At 42.3% G+C, this 20801-nt stretch overlaps 1 protein-coding gene across 2 annotated transcripts in view; it reads right to left on the bottom strand.

Annotated features, from left to right (window-relative positions):
* Positions 1 to 14738, bottom strand: part of MKX (mohawk homeobox) — a 58218-nt gene extending 43480 nt beyond the window's left edge. Inside the window, exons 1-5 of one of the 2 annotated variants that reach the window (XM_088025521.1) lie at positions 14505 to 14738; positions 14220 to 14227; positions 12632 to 12791; positions 4778 to 4931; positions 4017 to 4355 (exon numbers count right to left, since the gene is read on the bottom strand). In XM_088025521.1, the coding sequence (XP_087881647.1) occupies positions 4017 to 4355; positions 4778 to 4931; positions 12632 to 12791; positions 14220 to 14227; positions 14505 to 14738 (895 nt within the window). The remainder of the gene's footprint in view (positions 1 to 4016; positions 4356 to 4777; positions 4932 to 12631; positions 12792 to 14219; positions 14228 to 14504) is intronic. The other variant, XM_028120852.1, reaches the window with a different exon arrangement.
* Between the last annotated feature and the right edge of the window lie 6063 nt (positions 14739 to 20801).

The following is a 20801-nucleotide window of genomic DNA, read 5'->3' as shown; positions in this document are numbered from 1 at the left end:
TTGATAGGCTTTTGAGGGTAAATCAAACTTGAATGCCAAGTTAGGAAAGGCTCCAGTGAGGACACACTCTGTAAGGTGGCCCAGATGGCAGATGGCTCCTTCACGGATGGTCCCATCTGGAGAATATCAGTACTGATTCAATAGAAATGGCGGTGGATATTAAAGCCAGAGTCCTCATTGTGATACCTCAGAGAGCAGACCCACCTAAGGACTAGAGGACTTGAGGTCGGTTTGTAATGGTGATTCGCTCCATCAAACATCTGAAAATTGTCATCCATTAACCAATGAAAAGTATTGTAATTTTAAATTAGACAGCTTAATTCAACAGACAACACTGAGTGACTAACTTTTGTCGAGTATTATTTAATTGTATTTAGAAGCAATAACCTTAAAAATTCTAATCAATTCTAGGGGCGCCTGGGTGGCTCAGTCGTTAAGTGTCTGCGTTCGGCTCAGGTCATGATCCCGGGGTCCTGGGATCGAGCCCCACATCGGGCTCCCTGCTCCGCGGGAAGCCTGCTTCTCCCTCTCCCACTCCCCCTGCTTGTGTTCCCTCTCTCGCTGTGTCTCTTTCTGTCAAATAAATAAATAAAATCTTTTAAAAAATTCTAATCAATTCTAATATTATAATTTCTGCTGTCAGAAATGCTTTAGCCAATATTTATTGAAAGCCTAGCATGCCCCCTGAAGAGAGAGCTTTTTTTTTTTCCTTTTTGCACGATGGGGAGACAGCAGGTTACAGAGAAATATTTAATGTCTACATAAAATCAATAAGAACGTGTTTGTATCAACTTTGATATTGTTAGTCAAGTGGAGAGGAAGCTAATCTGATTAATTCACACTAACATAGAAAAGAGTTCTATCGCCTATATGGTTCAATTAGGATTACTACATCATAATCCAGCAGGCTTTGCCCTCCTAGAATTTAACAAGTGAAATAAAATTCAGTGATACATTATCTTTCCACACGCCAACTCTTTCATATGGCTTTTTGATTCCATATCATTAATGAAATGCATCATAAGATAGCAAAAATGGGTGGAAAAATGGATACAGTTGTTTTTAGCATAGATGAACTAATAAATAAAACTAATAAATAAAAAATAAAAAAGTGTTTAAAGGCAATCTAGTCTTGAAAAATAATTTAAAAGATGAAATCTTTGCACTACTACAAAACTGGGATGGGGGAGGGGAGTGGTATTTAATAGCAGATTTAGAGGATTTCTATTTAGGTGAAGAAAGAAAGATATAACCAGAAGGAACTGAAGGAATTCAGCAGAAGCCTGCATGCCAGAGAAAACCATAGCAGTTGCTCAGAAAGTATTTATTGAAATCCCGTTCTACTATTTATGCATGAGTGGTAAACTGCAGCAACATTGTCGCTCAGTTCCTCCAGAAGACAGCCATTTATTGTTTCAGGCTGATTTAGCCGACCAGTCTTAGACCACCAGTCTTTCTCAATTCTCTATCCACAAAACCAAAAAAATGTATTCTGTTCTTTTTAAAGTTTAGACACATGCATGCAAAACCAGAAGTTTACGTGTCTAGGCTGCTTTCTCATTGCTTGCATAACTAAAAAATAGGTTTTTATTTAAAAATAGAACTTGGCAAAAGAATAGGCCATTGGATACTTTAATAAAAATAAATGGCCAACATACTTAACTTTGAGAAGCATCAACTATATAGGCATGCTATTCCCTCTTTGGTTTTCTATTTTATCACCTTTGAAAAGAGCATGCATTTTCAGAAGACTCATCACACCAGGTAAATTTCAAGTTAGTTTTTACTGGGCAGCATAAAGAAATTTATAGGAAATTTTAAAAAATAATAGACCTTCAATTATCCCACCTATTCAAAATTAATTTTCATTGTTTCCAAAAATCTTCCTTGTTTTTTATCTATACATACTTGTACTGTCATAACTGCATTCAGTGTTTCCACAATTTTAAACTGTTTTTCACTTAACCTTATGTTATCAATATTTCTCATGTTGCTTCAAAGTCCGCATCAGTATCATTAATAAAAATGTTGATTTTTATGCTATTCTAATCTGGTTTTAGATTAGGATATCATTTACATTTTTAAAAATTGACATACTTCCCATATTTTTACGTGTTCCAGAAAAATGCATAAAGCATGAGAATTAATTATTTCTTCAAAGTTTGGAAAAAAATCCAATGACTCTATCAAATCATGTGTTTTGGGAATGGGGTTTACTAAAAACCTTGACTTTTCCTGAATTAGTGGTATTTACAACTTTTCTCATTATAATTTTATAATTTAATTTGTGTGGATAATACCAATTCATTTCATCTACACATTTGCATATAGTATATTGTCAAACAACTGTGCATAGTACACCATAATTTTAAAAACCATTTTTAATGACTATGTATTGATTGCTATATCTCCTTTCTCACTTCCAACTTTAATCTGTGCCAATTTTTGCTTATTTTTTTAGTATTGCTTTCAAAGATTCAACTTTTTATTTTGCAGCTTTCCATTTTAACATTTTTGTTTTATTTTTATTCTTTTTTCAATTATCTGTACTTGAATGACTTGATTTCCTATCCTTTCTTATCTCCGTAAATAAAATTCATGACTTGATTTCCTATCCTTTCTTATCTCCGTAAATAAAATTCATGAAGCTCTGATTTATCTCCAAGTTCTGCTCTGGTCACATTAGCTAGAAGTTAGTATGTAGTTTTAAAATTTTTGTTATTAGCTAAATAGTCTTTTATTTCATCTTTTACTTCTTCCTAGACCCAATTATTATTTACAAGACTTATTTTGTATCTCAGAGCGTTTGGAGTTGTTTTCATTCTTGAAGTTGGAGATGCAAACAGAAAATGAGGTTAAGTCTTTAAAACTGTATTGAGATTTTCTCTGAATCCTCACAGATAATATATCTTGTACACATTTGTAGACACTTGAAAAGAAGATTTCTAGTTAAATAATCTGAAAGGTATATTAAACAGACCAAATTTAAATTCTTTTATAAAGCCCTACTATTCACATATTAAGCTCCTTACAAGGACTACATGCAGTATTGTTTGTGTAGTATTTAGTAGAGGGCCTAGCATATCATAACTACTGAATAAACGAGTGGTGGTGGTATATGTAATAATTAAGAGTCATCATAGTCTGCTATTAGTTACATTCCTCCTACCCCTTATGCAGGCTAAGCTGCACTACTGATCCAGGAAGAGTAACTAGTTATGTGTTCTTGGTCTGGGTTTTCTTACCTATGATATAACATGGCTGGACTAGATGCTTTCTGAAGTTATTTCCAACTCTAACATTTCTAAATCTCATTTGTTGGCATTTTCAGAACGTGGACTCTATCTACACCAGATGTAGGTCACACATATCCTTTGTTCTGAAGTAACTTGCTCAAACACTCTTTACGAGCAAAACTCTCTGGAAACTGAAGTGAAGAGAGAAATTTTTACCAAACTCACTACTCCATCAGAAAGTTTTGGACAGGCAGAAATCGATTTATTATTTTTGGAATAAAAGTAAAACTTTCAAAGCTATTTATCAGCCCGATTTGTGCTTTCCAGGAATAAAAGTAAAATTTCCAAAGCAATTTAAGCCAGACCTACACTCTCCCTTCACAAGAGTCTTGGCACCCATGCTAATTTGTGTTCATTTTCCACCACTATTAGCAATCAAAGAATTTAAGAGAAAAGATGAAATACAAAGTGTTTGCATGACTGCCTATAATTCAGGGCATTCCTCCTCCAAGAATGTATATCACTGAGATTAAAAATGAGTATTAAGAATGAAAATTCTCATCTTTATTATTAAGGGTGAAAATCCCCAGTAGACCATCACCTATTAACAAGCATATCTGGTTATCAAAAACAAAAGCTTTCAAATTAAATTATGGGCTATATGTGACTAATTTCATACAAAACCAATAAAAATTATGACTTTATACCTGTTGAAATAGACCCCTTGCTGCAGTTTCTAGTTCTGTTTTAGACAAGGTATCATGAGAAGCACAGACTTACCTGTACGATAGACAAAGTTGCCTTCGGTTTCTGATGATGAGGGAGACACCAATTCTTCCTCAAATTCATTGGAACTAAAAGATCCCGAATGGTTTCTTTGCCTTGTCTTTCCCATCATGGCAGCGTTTGTGGCCATGACATGTCTCAAAGAGTCGTTAAGGTAACGATTCAATAAGCTGCTCTTGTATTTGGGGGGTGATACGTAGTCCTCACTGGCCCGTGACTCTGGCCTGATCACTCCAGCTTTTATGACTGAGCTTTCACTTTTAATCACAGGATGGTGAACTGGATTATTATAGCCCCCTTCATTTATGTGGTTTCTTGGAGGATTTTCTCCATCTAAGGGAGAAAAATATCAGTAGGTAGTACTTAATATACTTTTCCCCAGCCACCAAACTGTTATAGTTAATCATTAAATATATACATAAAGACAGAATATTTAGAGTGTATAAAATTATCTTTGATACTCAAGATTAATTTTTAGGCAAGGGAAGCAGGAATCTACGTAATCTCTCCCTATGGTACTTTAATTTTAATGAATTTCACAGGAAATGTTATTCCGACACATGATAAATCTATAAATAAGAGGAAACAGCCATAATTCTGTTGGTCATTTATAGTATTGTAAAAGTGAAGTTACCTCATGCACTAAAAAAGAACCATTATGGCACCATCATGTTTTGTGGGGTCAACCTTAAAAATAGCAGTCGGGGTGAACTTCTTATTAACAGAGGTAAAGCAAAAAAAAAATATTAACCAACCTTCAGAACATGAATCATCGCTGCTTACACTAAGCCGCTCAGCATTTCCTTGAACATACTTGTTGTACAATTTTATTCTTAAAGCCCAGCTTAAATCTGGCTGTCGAACAGTATTCTTAAGCCGACGTCTTGCATTAGCAAACCAATTTGACACCTATAAAAGTTTTATTTTTCAATTAACAAAACATAAAATATTACCCATCACATAATTACTTTCCCACAAGGGACCTACGCCTCTCTCAGTATCTTTGATCATTAAATAGTCTCAGAATGTAATAGTACTAGACATTCATTCCATTCATTCACTCATTCATTCAACAAACATGCTGAGCACTTACTACAGAGACTGAGCACATACTGTATTCTGGGAATGAAAAAAAAAGAACATCCTTTGCCATTAAATGCTCAGGCTAGTAAGAGAGGTAGGAGAGTGTACAAATAACTTTAACATAGGAAACAATGTGATGAATGGCTTAGGAGGCATTAAAATAATACGATGCAGGAGTCCAAAGGAAGAAGGGGTTACTTTCAAGACTTCATGAGGAATTAAGTGAAGCGTTGACGGAATGTGTCAAGGTATAACGGGTAGGGAAGTGTGTTCCCAGTAAAGAGGACATGGGAACAAATATGAGTCAAATTCCAGAGACACCGTGGTGAGTGAGGAAGAGGGAAAAGTTAAAGATGACCTTGAGTCATCCCTGCGTAACCAAGAGGATAGTGCCATTTGGAGAAAGAAAGTAGAACTGTTTAAGGGATGTACTTGGTTTGGGGAATGATTAGTTTGAGGTACTAGAAAAGCATATTGGTGAGATGTGCAGTAAGAAAATAAAACTGATATCCGAGACTCAGGGAGAGGAAGAGCAGATGTGGGTCAAACACACAGAGGTGACAGCAGCAGTTTTGAGTAGGTAGAAAGAAAGATGATTGAAGACCAAACTCTGGAAACCTCCAGACATCAAAGAGGCAGGACTATAAAAGAGGAGCTAGCAGAACAATCAGACATAGAGTAATCAGACAAGCAGAGGGGGAAAAATGCCAGTAACACCCAGCTTTAAGTTGCCAAGTCAAGTGCTTCCAAAAGCAAATAGGTGAAGGCAAACAAACACTGCAGAACAAAGGGAAGTTACTTCCATTGTTTTTAAAAGATGCTATTGGATTTCCAGAAGTTAAAATGGTGCTTGAGATTTCCTTTAAAATATCAGGCTATCATCAGAAAAAAAATATGTAAATAACCCGAGGGGCCAATATTTGCTTTTAAAAGAATGAAATGTGGAAAGAGAATTACATCTTTCTGCCAATTTATTCTAGAACATGACTCCATATTACTGTAATGGTTTATGTGGCAAAGCTTGCATTGGAAATTTCTTTTTTCTTTTTTTAGATTTATAATATAAATACACAATTTTTACACATTTCTCAAGACCTAATTATTGAATGGACCTAGGGTGAATCCTACTTTTTAAGAAAACAAAACCACAATTCTTTTCCTCTTTGCCTCCATGGGTTTTTTTTAAAACATGGTAGTTTTCCCCAATTTATACACACACACACACATACACACATATATGTATACAGAAAATATATCATATATAATATATATATTCAGTATTATTACCTCCTTTGTGTCTTAAGTAATAACTGTCCTTTTAAATTTATGTGCATTGATGTAATAACTCACCATGGCATTCCAGAAGTCTTAGTCTACTAATCTTCTTCCTAACAAGTTCCGCTATAATAACTATGATTTAATCTGGCTTCAAATTATAAGTCTTCTCCAACCTCTATAGACAAACAACTTCTGGGACTATTCATTCAATAAATACACATTGAGTAGCTCTTGTGCTTTAGCCATGGTGGTCAGTGATAGAAATTTTTAAGCATTAGGATAAACTTTGTCCCTGCACACAGGGAAGGATTAGCATAGAACTATGTATTAACTGTGATACATGGGTGACCATTCACTTGGAAGCACGAAATGCCTGGTCCAGTCCTCAAACCTCCCTCTATTCTCCAAGTCATGGCCAAAATATTCATCCATGCCTTGGATAGTAGTAGTAACTGGGAATTTTAGAACATTCTTTTTCTGAACTTCCCTATCTTCCATTCTATGCACTTGGATGAATCTTAAACACCACCTTCAAATTCAAGTGTTGATGCACCATGATAATTTAATTGCTTAACTTCTTCAAATTCTCATTAATGTCCTATTGTCCTATAACTGTGTTATAATGGAAAGAAACCTGGTTTTCTGTTCTCAATTTGCCAAAAACATGTGTGAATTTAGAGAAGTCACTCAACTTTTCTGAACTTTAAGCCTTTCATCTATAAAATGCATTAGATGGTGCCTAACACTTACCAATTCTAAAAACTAAGATCTGTGAATATAGTCTATGCTCTCCTACAAAAGTGTTAATTTATTCCCTTTATAGCTGGTGCTAACCTACCTTCTGCTCTTGACCACCACCCTTTCGAGCAATCAGACATGTGTGTTTATGTCCCCTGACATGCAGAGGACAAATTGCAACTACTCCTATGCCTACATCACTTATATTTATTAGAATACTTCAAAACGTTTTTACTACTTTCTTTACTAAATATCATATAATTCAGAGTATCCCTAAATCATAACTAAGCTTAAACTTCAGCACAACCATCACATAATACAGTATAAAATCCAATTCTTAAGCAACTCTTCATATTTTTTTAAATGCAATAGCCTTCTAATTTCCAAAAACACTAACACACTATAATCCTAACATACAAAAATGGGGACCTTTAAATGTCATGGTGAGATTACAGGTTTTCATATGCAGGGGTCATATCCTTTTTTGTGTTTTATATACTCAGTTCTTACCATAATATATTAATCACAAATTAGAAAATTTTCCAGAAAGGTTTGCTGATATCTAACATGGACTGTCTCTAACCTGATTTCCTAAGTTTGACTGGCAAGCAATCTGCTAATATATTTACTCTGCCAGTATTTTATCACCAGAAATTTACCATACAATTTAAGGGCTGGATATAGTCCAAGGTGTTTAATAATCTGCTTGTGTTCAGTCATGTAAACAGCAAACAGTTGGTTAACAAATTTGCATAAGTACTGTTCTGCAAATTTTTTTGTCCTGATGAAATAATGCAAACTCGATCTGTTTGTTTCACAGAAGGTTAAAAATACCAGTTTGGATTTTCTACCTTTAACTTACTATGGATTCTTTCAGGTTGTCATGCAAATCTCATTAAATTCTATTTCACATGAAACAGGCCTCCTTACCAAGGATAGGTTCTGCAACAGCATTTTGATGTCAAACTCAGAGCTTAAGAGACACTGTATTTTACAGTGAAAAGTTGGAGAAGCAAATATCTTAGAATTTGGAAGAGAAAACTAAGTAATTTTCATCCCTACTCTAACCGAGGTGTTTACATTCATCATACTGACATAGCAATCATTATAGTAAGCCCAAAGGGATAAGATAGCATCTGTCCACCTTTGAACATACAGAATTAACAAACTTATTCTGAGTTACTCAACTGAAGTATTGAAAACCTCATTTCTACACGATGTAGTATAACACTTGGAATAAAGACCAATCTGAGATTTTGTTGAATATTTAACAGGTGCTATAGTCCTTGCAGTTGATAACTACATACATATCTGAGCAGAAGCACTCACCCAGCAAAAACGGAGCTATGTCAACAGACAGGGCAAAAATCTTAGAACACAGCAGTTTTAATCAATTGTACATGGACATTATCATAGGAATGTGAAACTTCTATAAGTAAAGGAAGCATCAACATCCAATCATTAAATGTAATCTCAAACTCTACGTGCATTGCACTCTGCATTGTGACCATGAAAGAAATCATCCCAAGGAGACACTTCACTCTTTATAATCCAGAAAAAATATAAATATATTAAAATTATATACACATGAACAATGGGGATCACTGAAACCAGATATAGCACCCATCTGCCCTTCTCTGAAAAACTTCTTCCAAGGCAATTATTCTGCAGTAAGCTCTATATCCTACAATAATACAAAAATCCCAATTGCATACCACTTTATGTTATTCCACAATAAAGCTGTTCACATTTTGATAATACAGAGTATATTTTTTATAATATTTAAGCAATGGTTAGCCACAGAAATTAAGCACAATGGAATATTTTGGTTGGCTAAAGTATACCCACACACATCATTACCTGTTAATTTTATGAAAATGTTTATATCTCATTAGGAAGTAAGATGCCAGATTAACAATAAATAACTCTTTCTGCCTCATTTTTCAGGGACAAATACAATGCAGGTGCGGATTAATATCCTTAGAGCTTCTATTTATCAGAAAAAGTACCTTTTGTGGTCCTAAAAATATTTCCTCCACTAAAGTTTCAGTTCCTTCCTTCTAGATTTAGTGGAGATTGCTGATCAGGTTTTATGTCCTTCTTTATCATTTTAAGAGTAACAAAACAAGGCAAAAGTACATTTTATGAAAAGTTTAACAGCTTGACACACAGTCAAAAAGAAAATGTTAAGTGTAAAAGAAATTCTCAAAATACAAGATACTCTCATAGTTAGGGAATAAAAGTTATGTTAACCACTTATTAACATCAGTCATGGGAAATAGAGATAGGAGGTACTGAAAAAAACCGGAAATAGGACTTTAGACCCAGAAATAAGGGGAACACTCCGTATTTGTCCACAGACATAAAAATATGACATATTTCCAGCTATACTGAAGATAATGAGTTATATTCATGCTGTTCTATAGAACCATCTTATAGCATTAAGGATAATGCGCTGCCCTCTGTGTATTCAATGGAATGGATTTTAAAACTAGAATATCTCAGATTTCAAGACATTGTCTAGTTTTCAGAATGGTGTTTTGGAAAGCTGCATGGTGATTATAATGGTTTTCCCCAATTAGAGCTTAGTCACTCTGTAAACATGTACGGTGCTGGAATGATATGAAGGTGTGAAGATGACAAAGACATGATCGCTCTTCTCAAGAAGCTGACTCCACAAGAGAATTTATTCACTGGGAGAACTTGACTCATTCAATAGGGGTCTAATTTGCAGGGATCAAAAGTTTTACTCAGCTCATAGCTTTATATTTTTTCCTTCAGAAGTGTAAAGTATTTACATAATTTATTTGGTTCCCATACAGTCAGAATTTGCTTGGATGTTTAATGTATGTCTGACTTTCACGAACTCTCACATATATGTCAACATAAGTGCAGCTGACTCTCGAACAACACAGGTTTAAACCTCACAGGACCATTTATACTCGGACTTTTTTCACCAAATACAGTACAATACTGTAAATGTATTTTCTCTTCCTTATAATTTTCTTAATAACATTTTCATTTCTCTAGCTTGCTTTATTGTAAAAGTACAGTATATAATACGTATAATATACAAAATACGTGTTAATTGTTCACGTTACTGGTGAGGCTTCTAGTCAACAATAGGCTATTAGTAGTTATGTCTTTGGGAAGTCAAAGTTATATGTGGATTTTTGACTTGCAGGGAGGGTTAGCACCTCTAACCCTGTGTTGTTCAAGGGTTAGCTGTAAATAGATATGTATGCATACATATATACACATACACATATATATGTATATATGTTATTCTTACACAGATATCCTATTATGCTTAATTGAAAATAAGCAGAGCCAAATTGGATTACTATGTTGAAAGGTCCCTTGGCTATTCTATACATTTGATTTTTTCCATTTATCACTACAACGTTCCAGAAACCAACCTCATTTATTATAAAAATTTGGAAATCATTAAGCAGGTATCTTATTATTATAAATAATTATTGCTCCACTTAAAAATTAAATAATTCTGTGCATTTTTATTTTCTGAGGACTAGGGTAACAAAAAGAAAACATGATAAGAATATAAGATATAGTTAGAAAATCGTAATAGCATTACCAAGATCTTAATGCAAAAAGAATGGTTATTTGTATTTGAACTATCATTACAGGTAGGAAATAATTTGTATTTGAACTATCATTACAGGTAGGAAATAATTTGGTTCTGTATTAAAATTACAACTACTTGTATTGTATCTCAACAAAACTACTGTATACAAAAATTTAAATGTCTCTACTAATGACAATGTTACTTTTCATAATTAAAAAATGTTCTAAATATGTCATATTTTTTGTTTTCTGTATGAAAGAATGACAAGCATTAAGTATGAAACTGTATGATATACCAGAATTAGTCTAATGTTTTATTGCTGACATCACTATGAAACATTCAAATAGCTCTATAAACTAGTGTATTTTCAAAATAAATAGCATACCTTTTTAAACTGAAATTTGAACATATGCATTTATTTTCACAAGTCAGGTTTTTCTGACTGGAATCACTGAAAATTCATAGTTTTATGTTAAACAGATATTAAGCCAAGAACACTAAATAAATTTTCCCCTTCAGTGCTGCAGCAAATCACTATTAATACTATTGCCTGTTAACATGAAGCAAAACAGATGTTTTTCTCTACAATTATATTCTGAATATAAGCAGACAAATGCATATTATAGTTTTAATAAGCTTGAATACAAGTCAACTTTCATGCTTTGTCAAACTTTCCAGCAATTCCTAAAATGTCAACCTTAAATACTCTGGAAAGCAGCTTTTATTTTATCCAGTAGTTAAATATTATCTTTCATTTGGGGCCTCTCTCATTATAAATTTAATGGAATGACCAAAACTTCACAAATGCAGTAATGTAGTGCTACTATAATATATGAAACTTCTCAGCTTATTTAGCTCCTCCTCCTCCTTCTGAATAAATTTGTTGTTTGCATGTATAAAAGTTCATGTCATCAAGTTTATTAAAGAAGTCTGTGGTGTGTTGGAAACAGCATTTGATCTGGGATTACATTATTTCCAGGCCTACCTCTACCCCATACTAATACTTAACTGCCACAGTGCCTTGGTCACATCATCTGTAAAATGCTTATTATTGCTCTACCTCACCCCATTTTTGTGAATACCAAGTAAGACTATGTAGGGAAAAAGCTAGTCAAATATAAAGGAGTTTGTTCACTAGAGAAGAAACAAACTTGCACCCTTTCTCTGCACTTGACAAAATAAACTAACCACTTGAAATTGGCCTCTTCTTAGACCCAGTAGAAAAAATACCAGCAGCAATATTCTGTGGATTCTAGCTAATGCTCAGGATGCCTCTTATTAAAAAATAAAAATAAAAAAAATCAAAACCCATTTCTTGCCCTTTCACCCTATGTCCTAGCTTTGTCAGTAAAGGTAATTTTTAAGTTATCCTGTACTTGATCTTTAATACGGGTACCTAATATTGAGTGCCTTTCTGCATGGTTCTCAAAGTTTCATCCAGGGCCAGCAGCTTCGGTATCATCCTGAGAACTTGTTAGAAATGCAAATTATTGACCCCACCCCAAACCTACGACTGAATCAGAAACTCCGGTGTGGGGCCCAGCAATGTGACTTTGAACAAGTCCTCCAGGCTATTGTGATGCACACTCAAATTTGACAATCACTGCAAGGAGTCCCATCTGTACCCATCAATATAGGGCACACGAGTCCAGAGTCCCAGACACCTTTTCGGAACTCGCAGTTGACTTTTCACTGCCCTCCCTAACAAAACACCGTGCAGTCCCTCCTGAACCGAGCATGAGCGCTGAATTGATAGATAAGATTGAGAGGAAACCCAGAAACTTCCTACAAGCCCTCAGCATCCTCTGAGGCAGGAGCCAGAGCACCAGGACCGGCCTCGACCAGCCCCATCCTTCCCCAGCGGGAGGCGCCAGGTGGAGATTCGCGCACACACCACGCGGACCGGCTCCTCCGCCGCGGTTACCTGCACCAGCGTCATCTGCGAGCCGAGCGCCAAGAGGATCTTCTCGGTCTTGGTGGGGTACGGGTTGTCACGGTGCTTGTAAAGCCACTGCTTGAGGGGCCGCGCCATGTCTTGCAGAGCCTGCCGCTTGTGCCTCACCTTCCCGCCATTCTGCCTGGCCCTGGACACCGGGAGAGAAGGAGGAGGCCCGGGTGAGCGGCGCCGCCTGGCCGCTGCCCCCAGAACCCCCCCACGGCTGGACACGTTTGCGCCCGCAACCCCGCGCCCCCGGAGAACGGCCGCCGCGCCCGCGTGCCGCTCTGCAGGGCGTCCGGCTCGGACCCACGCGCCCGCCCCGCGCCCCCAGGCTGAGGTGAGGCAGGGAAGGGGGCAACACGACTTCTGGGCGCGAATACCCTTCCCTGGGCGTCTCTCTTTGAAATGGCCTGGTTGTCGCAGGGGGTCATGTGGCGGTGACCGACACTAAGTTTATTTTGAAAGGGGGGCTAGCTTGGAGTGAGTAGCCAGGGGTTAGAGGTTAGGTGACGATGGTGAAATGATCCGAGGGAATTTGTTATTCAGGCTACAGATCTGCGCAGCAGGGCTGTCGCCCTCTCCTCGCCCGCCTGCGCCGGCGCCCTGGAGTGGCTCTGGCTTCGTGGGCCGGGTCAGGCTGCTGCCAGCTCTAGGGAACTCATGCCTGCAGCTCGGGGCTTCCCGTTGCCCGTGGTCAAGGGAAAGGTCGCCCACTGGACGGCGGGAATAAGGCAAGGGATGATGGCCGTCCCGCCGCCCTGGTTCTTTCCTTTGATCCTCTGGAAAAAGGGGCAACTTTCCAAGCAAGTGTTTGTGGAGGAAGGACGCAGAACCTTAAAAAACAACAATAACAACAACAACAACAAAACACCACTCTAGGGGCCTTTTCCCGACTGAAGGGAGAGTTTTAAAAGTATGGAAAACTCCGTCGGTGAGGAAAAGCACATTCAAAGGGGGAAGGGGCCGAAGCAGCCTGGAGCCGGATGCTAGGCGCTGCGCTCCCCCGCGGCTCCGGGAGGTGTCGCCGCGCGGCCGCCGGCCCGCCCCACCGCTCGGGGAGGCTCGCGCGCCTGCGCCGCAGCCTCCAGGACTTTTGCCTCTTTAAACACTTTGAAATGCAACTCCATCCGAAAGAACTGGTAGTAACATTTTGACGAAACCTAATCTCTATTTTCCTAACCAACAACGCCGCAGAACAAGCAGCTGATGCAATCTTTCAGGTGGAGACGGCCAGGACGGCTGCCCCTCCCCCCGCAGGGCGCTCAGGGAGCCCCCGCCACGCCTCTGCAGCCGCAGTTGCTGGCCCACCCGCGAGTTCTCGCTCCCCAGCAGCCCCTCACCCCGCTAGACCGAAACCCGGCCCGGCAGGCCCGCGGCCTCCCCCTCCGGGCTCGCAGCGGGCCCAGCCGAGCCGCGCGCGCGCGCGTCCGGGGCGCCCTGCGGAGAGCCGACCTTGCCAACACCTTGGCCGAGGCGGGGCGAGCTTCGAGGCCGTGGCGAGGCCCTGTCGTGACATAAGAGGGGAAGCCCCGACTGTTTGGCCCTGCCCTGTTCCTAGGCATCCCGCTCAGACCTCTCCGCCTCGCTCTCAGCCGCGCGTCTGCACCCGTGGTCCGGAGAGGGGCAGGTAGCCCCCTACCCCGAGGTCCAGATATCAGGGGACTGAAGGGCCGTTCCAGGTGTCCTCAGTTTCCAACAAGCCTCTTCGGAGCTATCCTGATGAACCGATTCCCCAATATTCTGAGAAACTAATGCCTTAAAAGGACAATGCGCGAGACCTGCCCTCCCGGGAACTCTGGGCCCCTAATCCACGGGCCCCGGCTGCCACTCGCACGCCCGCGCCGCTCACCGCTCCCACCCCTCCGGGCTGCAGGGGAGCAGGGGTCCCGGGAGCGTGAGCGTACCCAGTTCTCCGGTGTCTCAGGCCGAGGTTGTCCTTGAGGGGCGGGCCGTCCGGAATGCCCACCTCAGGGCGGGCGTGGGTGCTGTCCAGGACGCCACCATAGGGGCGGTTGCCTCGTTCCCGTTCCGGAACACCGCGGTCCTCAAAAAGCACGGCGCCGCTGAGCTTGTTGAAGACGATGGTGTTCATGGTGCCGACTGGCTGGGGTTCGCCCCGCGGCCGCAGGGCCTCGAGGCCTCGCCGCCGGAAGCTCCGCAGGGCTCGGGTTCTAGGAGAAAAAGATGCATCACGTTACTCGCTCAGTGCTCACATCCCTATGCGTCCTGAGCCCCGGGCTTGGCCGAGGCTCTGGGCCGGGGAGCCGAGGGGAGGAGCGGCGCCGCCGCACCTGGACAAGGGACCCCTTGCCTCTTCCCACCTGGCTACACCGCTTCCTCCCTCCCCCCAACTCCCCGCACGCTCCCGGGACAGGTCCCTACCCTCCTCCTTGCCCTGGCGATCAAGTTCCCAAGGAACCTCAACCAGGAATAATTTACCTGCGTAGGCAAAGGAAAGTAATTCCTAAACGAGTTCTTTTCTTGGTTTTAATCTGGAAGAACTGCATTCGGGTTAGCGGAGCGGGATAGCACGCGCGCGCGCGGAGGAGGGGGGGGTTGCTCTTCAGTCACAACGGAAGTCTAAAGCATCTCGGATCTCCCACTCGGGTTTTAAGGAGAGGTTGGAAGGAAGGGAAATTTTTGGGTAATATGAACAACTGCATCTGCAAGTCCCGGTTAATGAGTCCCAGGCCACACCGGGATTCCGGGGATTTTCATGTTTTCTAGATCCTGGATGGTTTGGCTGAAACCCCTGTGTTCTAATTCCGGTTAAGGTCCCTCGGGGTAGGGGTGAGGGCAGGGAAAGTTAGCTGACTCCGGAGCTAGAAAGTTAAGTGGCGTCAGGGACAAATGCACCACATTGTCTCCTTCCCCCGGAGTCTTCCTCCCATCCCCCAGCCCGCTCCAGGATGCGCAGGGTCCCGTCAGGTCAAAGGCGCTGGAGTCCCGGGCATTCCGGAGCCCAATGTCAGTGCTGTCCTCTTCCGCAGCGCGGGTATGAGCCTCGAGCTCGGAGCCCTTTCTCACCCGCCCCTTTTTCGGGTCTCGGGGAACCATGTGAGGTTGCATAGGTGTTAGCGGAAGGAGGCATTGCGGTCCGCGCACCACGGAGCCTGCGGCTGCTATGGTTAAAGAAAGCTTTCAGCTCACCTCCCGGGTCGCGGCGGCCGGGAGCCTCTGGCCGCAGAGCGCGGGCCTCAGGTTCAAGTCCGCGCCGCCGCCGAGCAGTGGAGTTACCGCCCCCATCACCCCGCCTCGCGCCTCGGGGTAGCTCCTGTTTCTTCCCAGCCGCCTCGGCACTGCTGCCAGCGTCCGCTCACCCCGCCCCGCCCAGGCGTGGGCTGCCACACCAACACGTACAGATCTTCTGCCTCGAAGTGCGCCCACACTTGCCAACGCCCCCTGCCCCGCCCTTCAGCCACCGCAGCAGCGGCCACGCGCGACATTTAGGGCCGTGACCATAGCGATTAAGCGACGGCTACCGTCAGTACTCGTGGGGAGGTGAAGTCAGACTTCTGCTGGCTGTCCCATGTACTGTAAGGCTGAGTCCTCCCACGCAGACAGGTACGTGTCTGGAGTGTGCACACAGCCTCGGCGAAAAGTGTCAAAGCAAATTTCCGTGCTCGAAGCCCCTGTTCTAAGGTCAGGACTAACCTTGGTTTTGTTTTGTTTTGATTTTTCTTTTTAAATCAGTGCGCTTAGTGCTTTGCGTTCATGCTGCGTTATTTGTAAAACACACCCTCTTCCAGTCCCACAGTGTTTCCCCACCCCAGTCCTGTCCTCCCGTATTCAACGGCGAGTTTTTCTTAGCGACTCCGCCGAAAGGTTTGCCATACCGGACCCTTCCCGGCTGTCCCAAGCCCACACAGAGATCTCAACCACAGACACCCGTCGCGGTCTGCGTCTGCAGGCAGCTGGCGAGGTGGGAGGGGGCTGCAAAGGTCCGAGAGCTGGGTCCTGACCGGAGGGGTTCGGGGGGGGGGGCGTGTGAAGCGCGGTTCCTGGCCCTCACCCGCGGCCCAAGCGCAGTCCCCAGCGCCTCTTCTCTGCTCCTGTACTCCCCACTTACCCTTACCCTGACTCACTCCAAACTGTCGCTTGGGGAGATCCCCTCCCTGTGGAACTACCCCGCCCAACGCCCGCGAACAATTTAGCCAAGGAGAAAGCGGCCAGGTGGGCTCCCAGGCTCCTCGCAGACCCTCGGGCCAGCCTCGGCCACCACCAGGGCGAGTGCCCACTGGACCTCGGAGGGGGGTGGGGGAAGGGCGGGGAGAACGGAGGCGCGGGGGGCAGGGGGGAACCAGCAGCTTGGGAGCCAGAGCGAGCCTCACGTCCCGCGGCCCGGAGCAGGGCTGTACCTGTGGCCGTGGGGCCGGCGGCCGGCGGCAGGGCGGCTGGCTCTCCCGCGTCGAGGCTAGGCGCACTCCCATCCCCGCCGCATGTTCTCGGCGCGGGCTCCAGCGCGCTCACCGCAGCCACCGCCGTCGTCTCGGCTTTATTTACCCAGACGGGCGCGCGCGGCCCGGGAACGGGAATACCGAGGCCTTCTCATGTTTCTTGACTGCCCGGCCCAGCCGGCGAACATCCTGCGGGCGCAGTATCCACGTTCCCGGGCCGGCGAGAGGAAGCCTCGGCATCCACCCGGCCGCGGGGACTGCTGTTAACCCTCGCAGACGAGCCGCCGCTGCAGGCGCCGCCGGGGAGCCCCCCGGCCCGCCCAGTCCTCCCCAGCGGGGCACGGCTCTCATATCCGCCGGCCTCGCAGGCGAAGAGCAAAAAGGGGCTATTTCCTTCGCACTTAGGGGAGAAATTGGAGAAGCCGCAAGTAGCGCCCGGCTTGGGCTCTGGGAGATGAGAGGCTGCGGTGCAAATCCCGCGTTTTAGCTGGCGGGAGAGCCGGAAATTTACGCGTGGCTAGGCACGAGAGAGCATTGCGTCGCGCCCTTTATTTTCTTCGCGATTAGCGAGAGTGAAGTTAGAGCTCGGGTTTGTGCCTATAACGCGCGAGCATATTACAGGAGGTGCTTGCGCCCTTGGAGCTTCTTTTCTGGTGTCACTGGGCTTCTGAGGTCCGGGCTGTCTCAAATCCAGGCACATGTTCACCGTCCGAGGCCAGCGCTGGAGAGGCTGCGCTCGCCGCGGGACGTAGGGGTGAAGGGAGGCGAGCATAGGTGCCCAACCCACTGTGCCCCAGGTAGGGAAGAGAAGGCGAGCCCTGGGCCAGGGAGCTGCATGGAGGAAGGGGGATGGAAATTGGAAGAAGAGCTGGGACACAGTGCAAGGAGAGAGAATGCCTCTCAGATTCTCTTATTGATGATGGTCCCCTTTCCACCATCACCCCAAATATGAGAGTAGCGAAAGCTGTGATTTAGGTGCAACTGCAAGCTCAGGGCTTCTGGCAGCCTCGAAGATCCTCAAGGCGCCGAGCACGAAGCCGCCCGCGTTCTCGCCGTGGGCCTTGCCGCCGCAGCTACACCTTCATCTTTTTGTAAGAGCGAAAGTAGATTTTCCCAAACCTGAAAGTTAGGGCATCATTTGTTCTTTTCTCCTTAAAGGTGGCTGGCCAACTCTACGGCAGGGGTCCACCTAAGCATCTTCCTTCTGTGTGGCCTGGAAGTGGTTAAATATTTATATATATTGAAGCTATTATTTCCAAGACTAATCACACCTTTGAATTTTCCATTGTATTATCTCCCAAAATACGCAACGGCAAACCGGGCAGTAGCACAGTGTAAAGCAGAAAAGGACGAAGGTTTAAGTTTTTGCGCATTAGGCAAATATTATCATTTGATCACATTTTCCAATGTCCTTGTTTTCCTTTATTGTATAATTTGCGGCTGGAGCGTTCGCATTTTGTCATTGGCGCTGCACTTGACTTGCTGTAGTGTGAATTCAATATACGCATCGGTCTACAGTCCTCGCTGTGGGATTTAAAGTCTGGGATACATCATAAAATTTCAGCCACAGACTTGTAGCCACTGTTCCACAACAATTGATAATTCAGAGGAAGAAAGAGACGAATTCTGTCCTATGGTCTCTATGACTGATGGTGGTCACCAGACATTATAATGAAGTCAGCTGTAAAACGCCCCTCTGACATATATTTTGGTCAGCTGTGCTGGGTAAAGCAACAGGCATGTATGTCGTTGCTTGCAATTTCATAGTACAATACTGACTCATGGAGAAATATGCTGTAATGCTGTTTTAGTCTTAACTGCATTTACACAATTTTAAAATGCATTTAGAGGACTTTGACTTGAGATATATTTACATGTAAGATTTGTTTTCTTAAAATCTGATATAAAATATACAGCAAAATATCTTTCTGCAAAACATTTTTTGTTTGGCGTAGGAATAACATACACCTTAGTTTTTAAGTCACTGAAAAAGTAATGCAGAATTACTTTGGATTATAGTTTAGTAATTAGAATCCATTTTAAAATGAAAAAAAACAGTGAAGGGTTGATTTTAAAATGAAATAGTATGGAGAATCCCTCTGCAATATACAAATTGGCATGTATTTTGTGATAGACCAAAATTTTATTTTTGCAAGTTTCATCCTCTCTGCAAGAGTAAAGTTTCTTCTTTATTTTAACCCACAGTAGAGATACAGTTATCATTATCTTAAACTTCACCTTTTCTGAAGATGAATTTTACTGAGCTTCTAATGCTATATTCTAATCTCAGTATATGAAATGCTGTATTATAATCCTCAGAAGTAAACCCTGAAGTTTTAGAAAACATATCAGAAAATTTAAGAGAGTATGTAATTTGTGGGAGATAGCCATATGCAGGGAAATGAAAAAACAGCTTAGGCCAGAAGTCAGAAAATTTGAGTCCTAATCTTAATTCTGGTTAATTTGATCTTGGTTTAGCCTGAATTTACTAAACTATAAAATGAAGATATTAAGTTTTCCACAAATTTGCCACGTGCTATTATTAAGATTTTTTTAAATGTGAAAGTAACATGTTGCCATTGCTAAAGCTAGAAAAATGTTAAGTAAGAACATTTGGCAGAAATCTTAATTCATTTTATTATACCTAGAGTGTAGTTATAAATATAAGTAATTTTTACTTTCTAATAAAAAAAAGAAGCCTTTAGTTTAAGAAGGAGCCTGACATTTCAGAACAAATATTGGTTAAAGTTTTTGAAAATAAGGATTGTTTTTAAACTTTCTTTTCTAGTTATTACTTACGGGCAATGAAATAAATTACAAAGCCAGGGAATGACTGTCACTTCCCGTCCAAATGTTATAAAATAGTAAATTTATGAACAAATAGCAGGTTCACTTCACACTTGGCCATTGTGACTTGCAGAGATACATGCTGAAGTGCGTAAGTGGAACAACGGAAGGAGTAGGGAAAGTCACAGCTGCAGAAACATTGTGGGCAAACCAGGAGAATCGGAGTGGCCTCCCAATTTCTCATAAGGCATTTGTGCTTTGTTTGTAATTTAATTGCATAAATAATACAGGATAAATTCTCTGGGAGAGGGTCTTCTCCATAAGTTCACTGACAACCAAGGGACAGAGTACAAATGAAAGTTCCTCTTCGGCCAGCTCCACCCAATCATGTTCCTGGGAGGCAACCACCAACAGGTGGCCACTGCTGGTTTGATGTGTAGCCTTTGGGTCTTTTTTCGCTGTGTTCACATACGTGAATGCAAACAAAACATTACAGTTTTGTTTTATGACCTTTTGAAAGAGATGACACCATACTTATACCCTTATACAAATGTACACACTCACAGACACCCAGAATTAAACTAAAACTTGCCTTTTCATTCAACTTCACAGAGAACTTTCATATTAGGACATATACATGTAATTCCATATTTTTAACTGTTACATAATGCTCCATAACCATTTAGCCATTCCCTTCCTCATTGTTGCCTTTTCAGTTTTCACTATTATAAACATTAAACACCCTTGTTTAGTATTATTTCTGCACATGTGTAAACATTTTTCCAGGAATAGCTACACCAAGGTAGAATTGCTGGGTTGAAGACATGATTTAAAAATTTTGATAGCTATTTCTAATTTCCCTCCAAACTGTACCCCCCCACAAAGGCCCCATTTGCTGACATGCTACACCGCATTTCTTATGTTTGGATTTCATAATGTTTGCCAGTCTGATAAGTAAAATAATGTCTTGT

The sequence above is a fragment of the Eumetopias jubatus genome, unplaced genomic scaffold (genome assembly GCF_037043125.1).
Source record: "Eumetopias jubatus isolate StellerSeaLion01/CBP00866 unplaced genomic scaffold, mEumJub1_p1.0 scaffold_8, whole genome shotgun sequence".
NCBI classification, from domain to species: domain Eukaryota; kingdom Metazoa; phylum Chordata; class Mammalia; order Carnivora; family Otariidae; genus Eumetopias; species Eumetopias jubatus.
The sequence above is the reverse complement of the archived record's forward strand: the minus strand, read 5'-3'. Positions and strand labels throughout refer to the sequence as shown.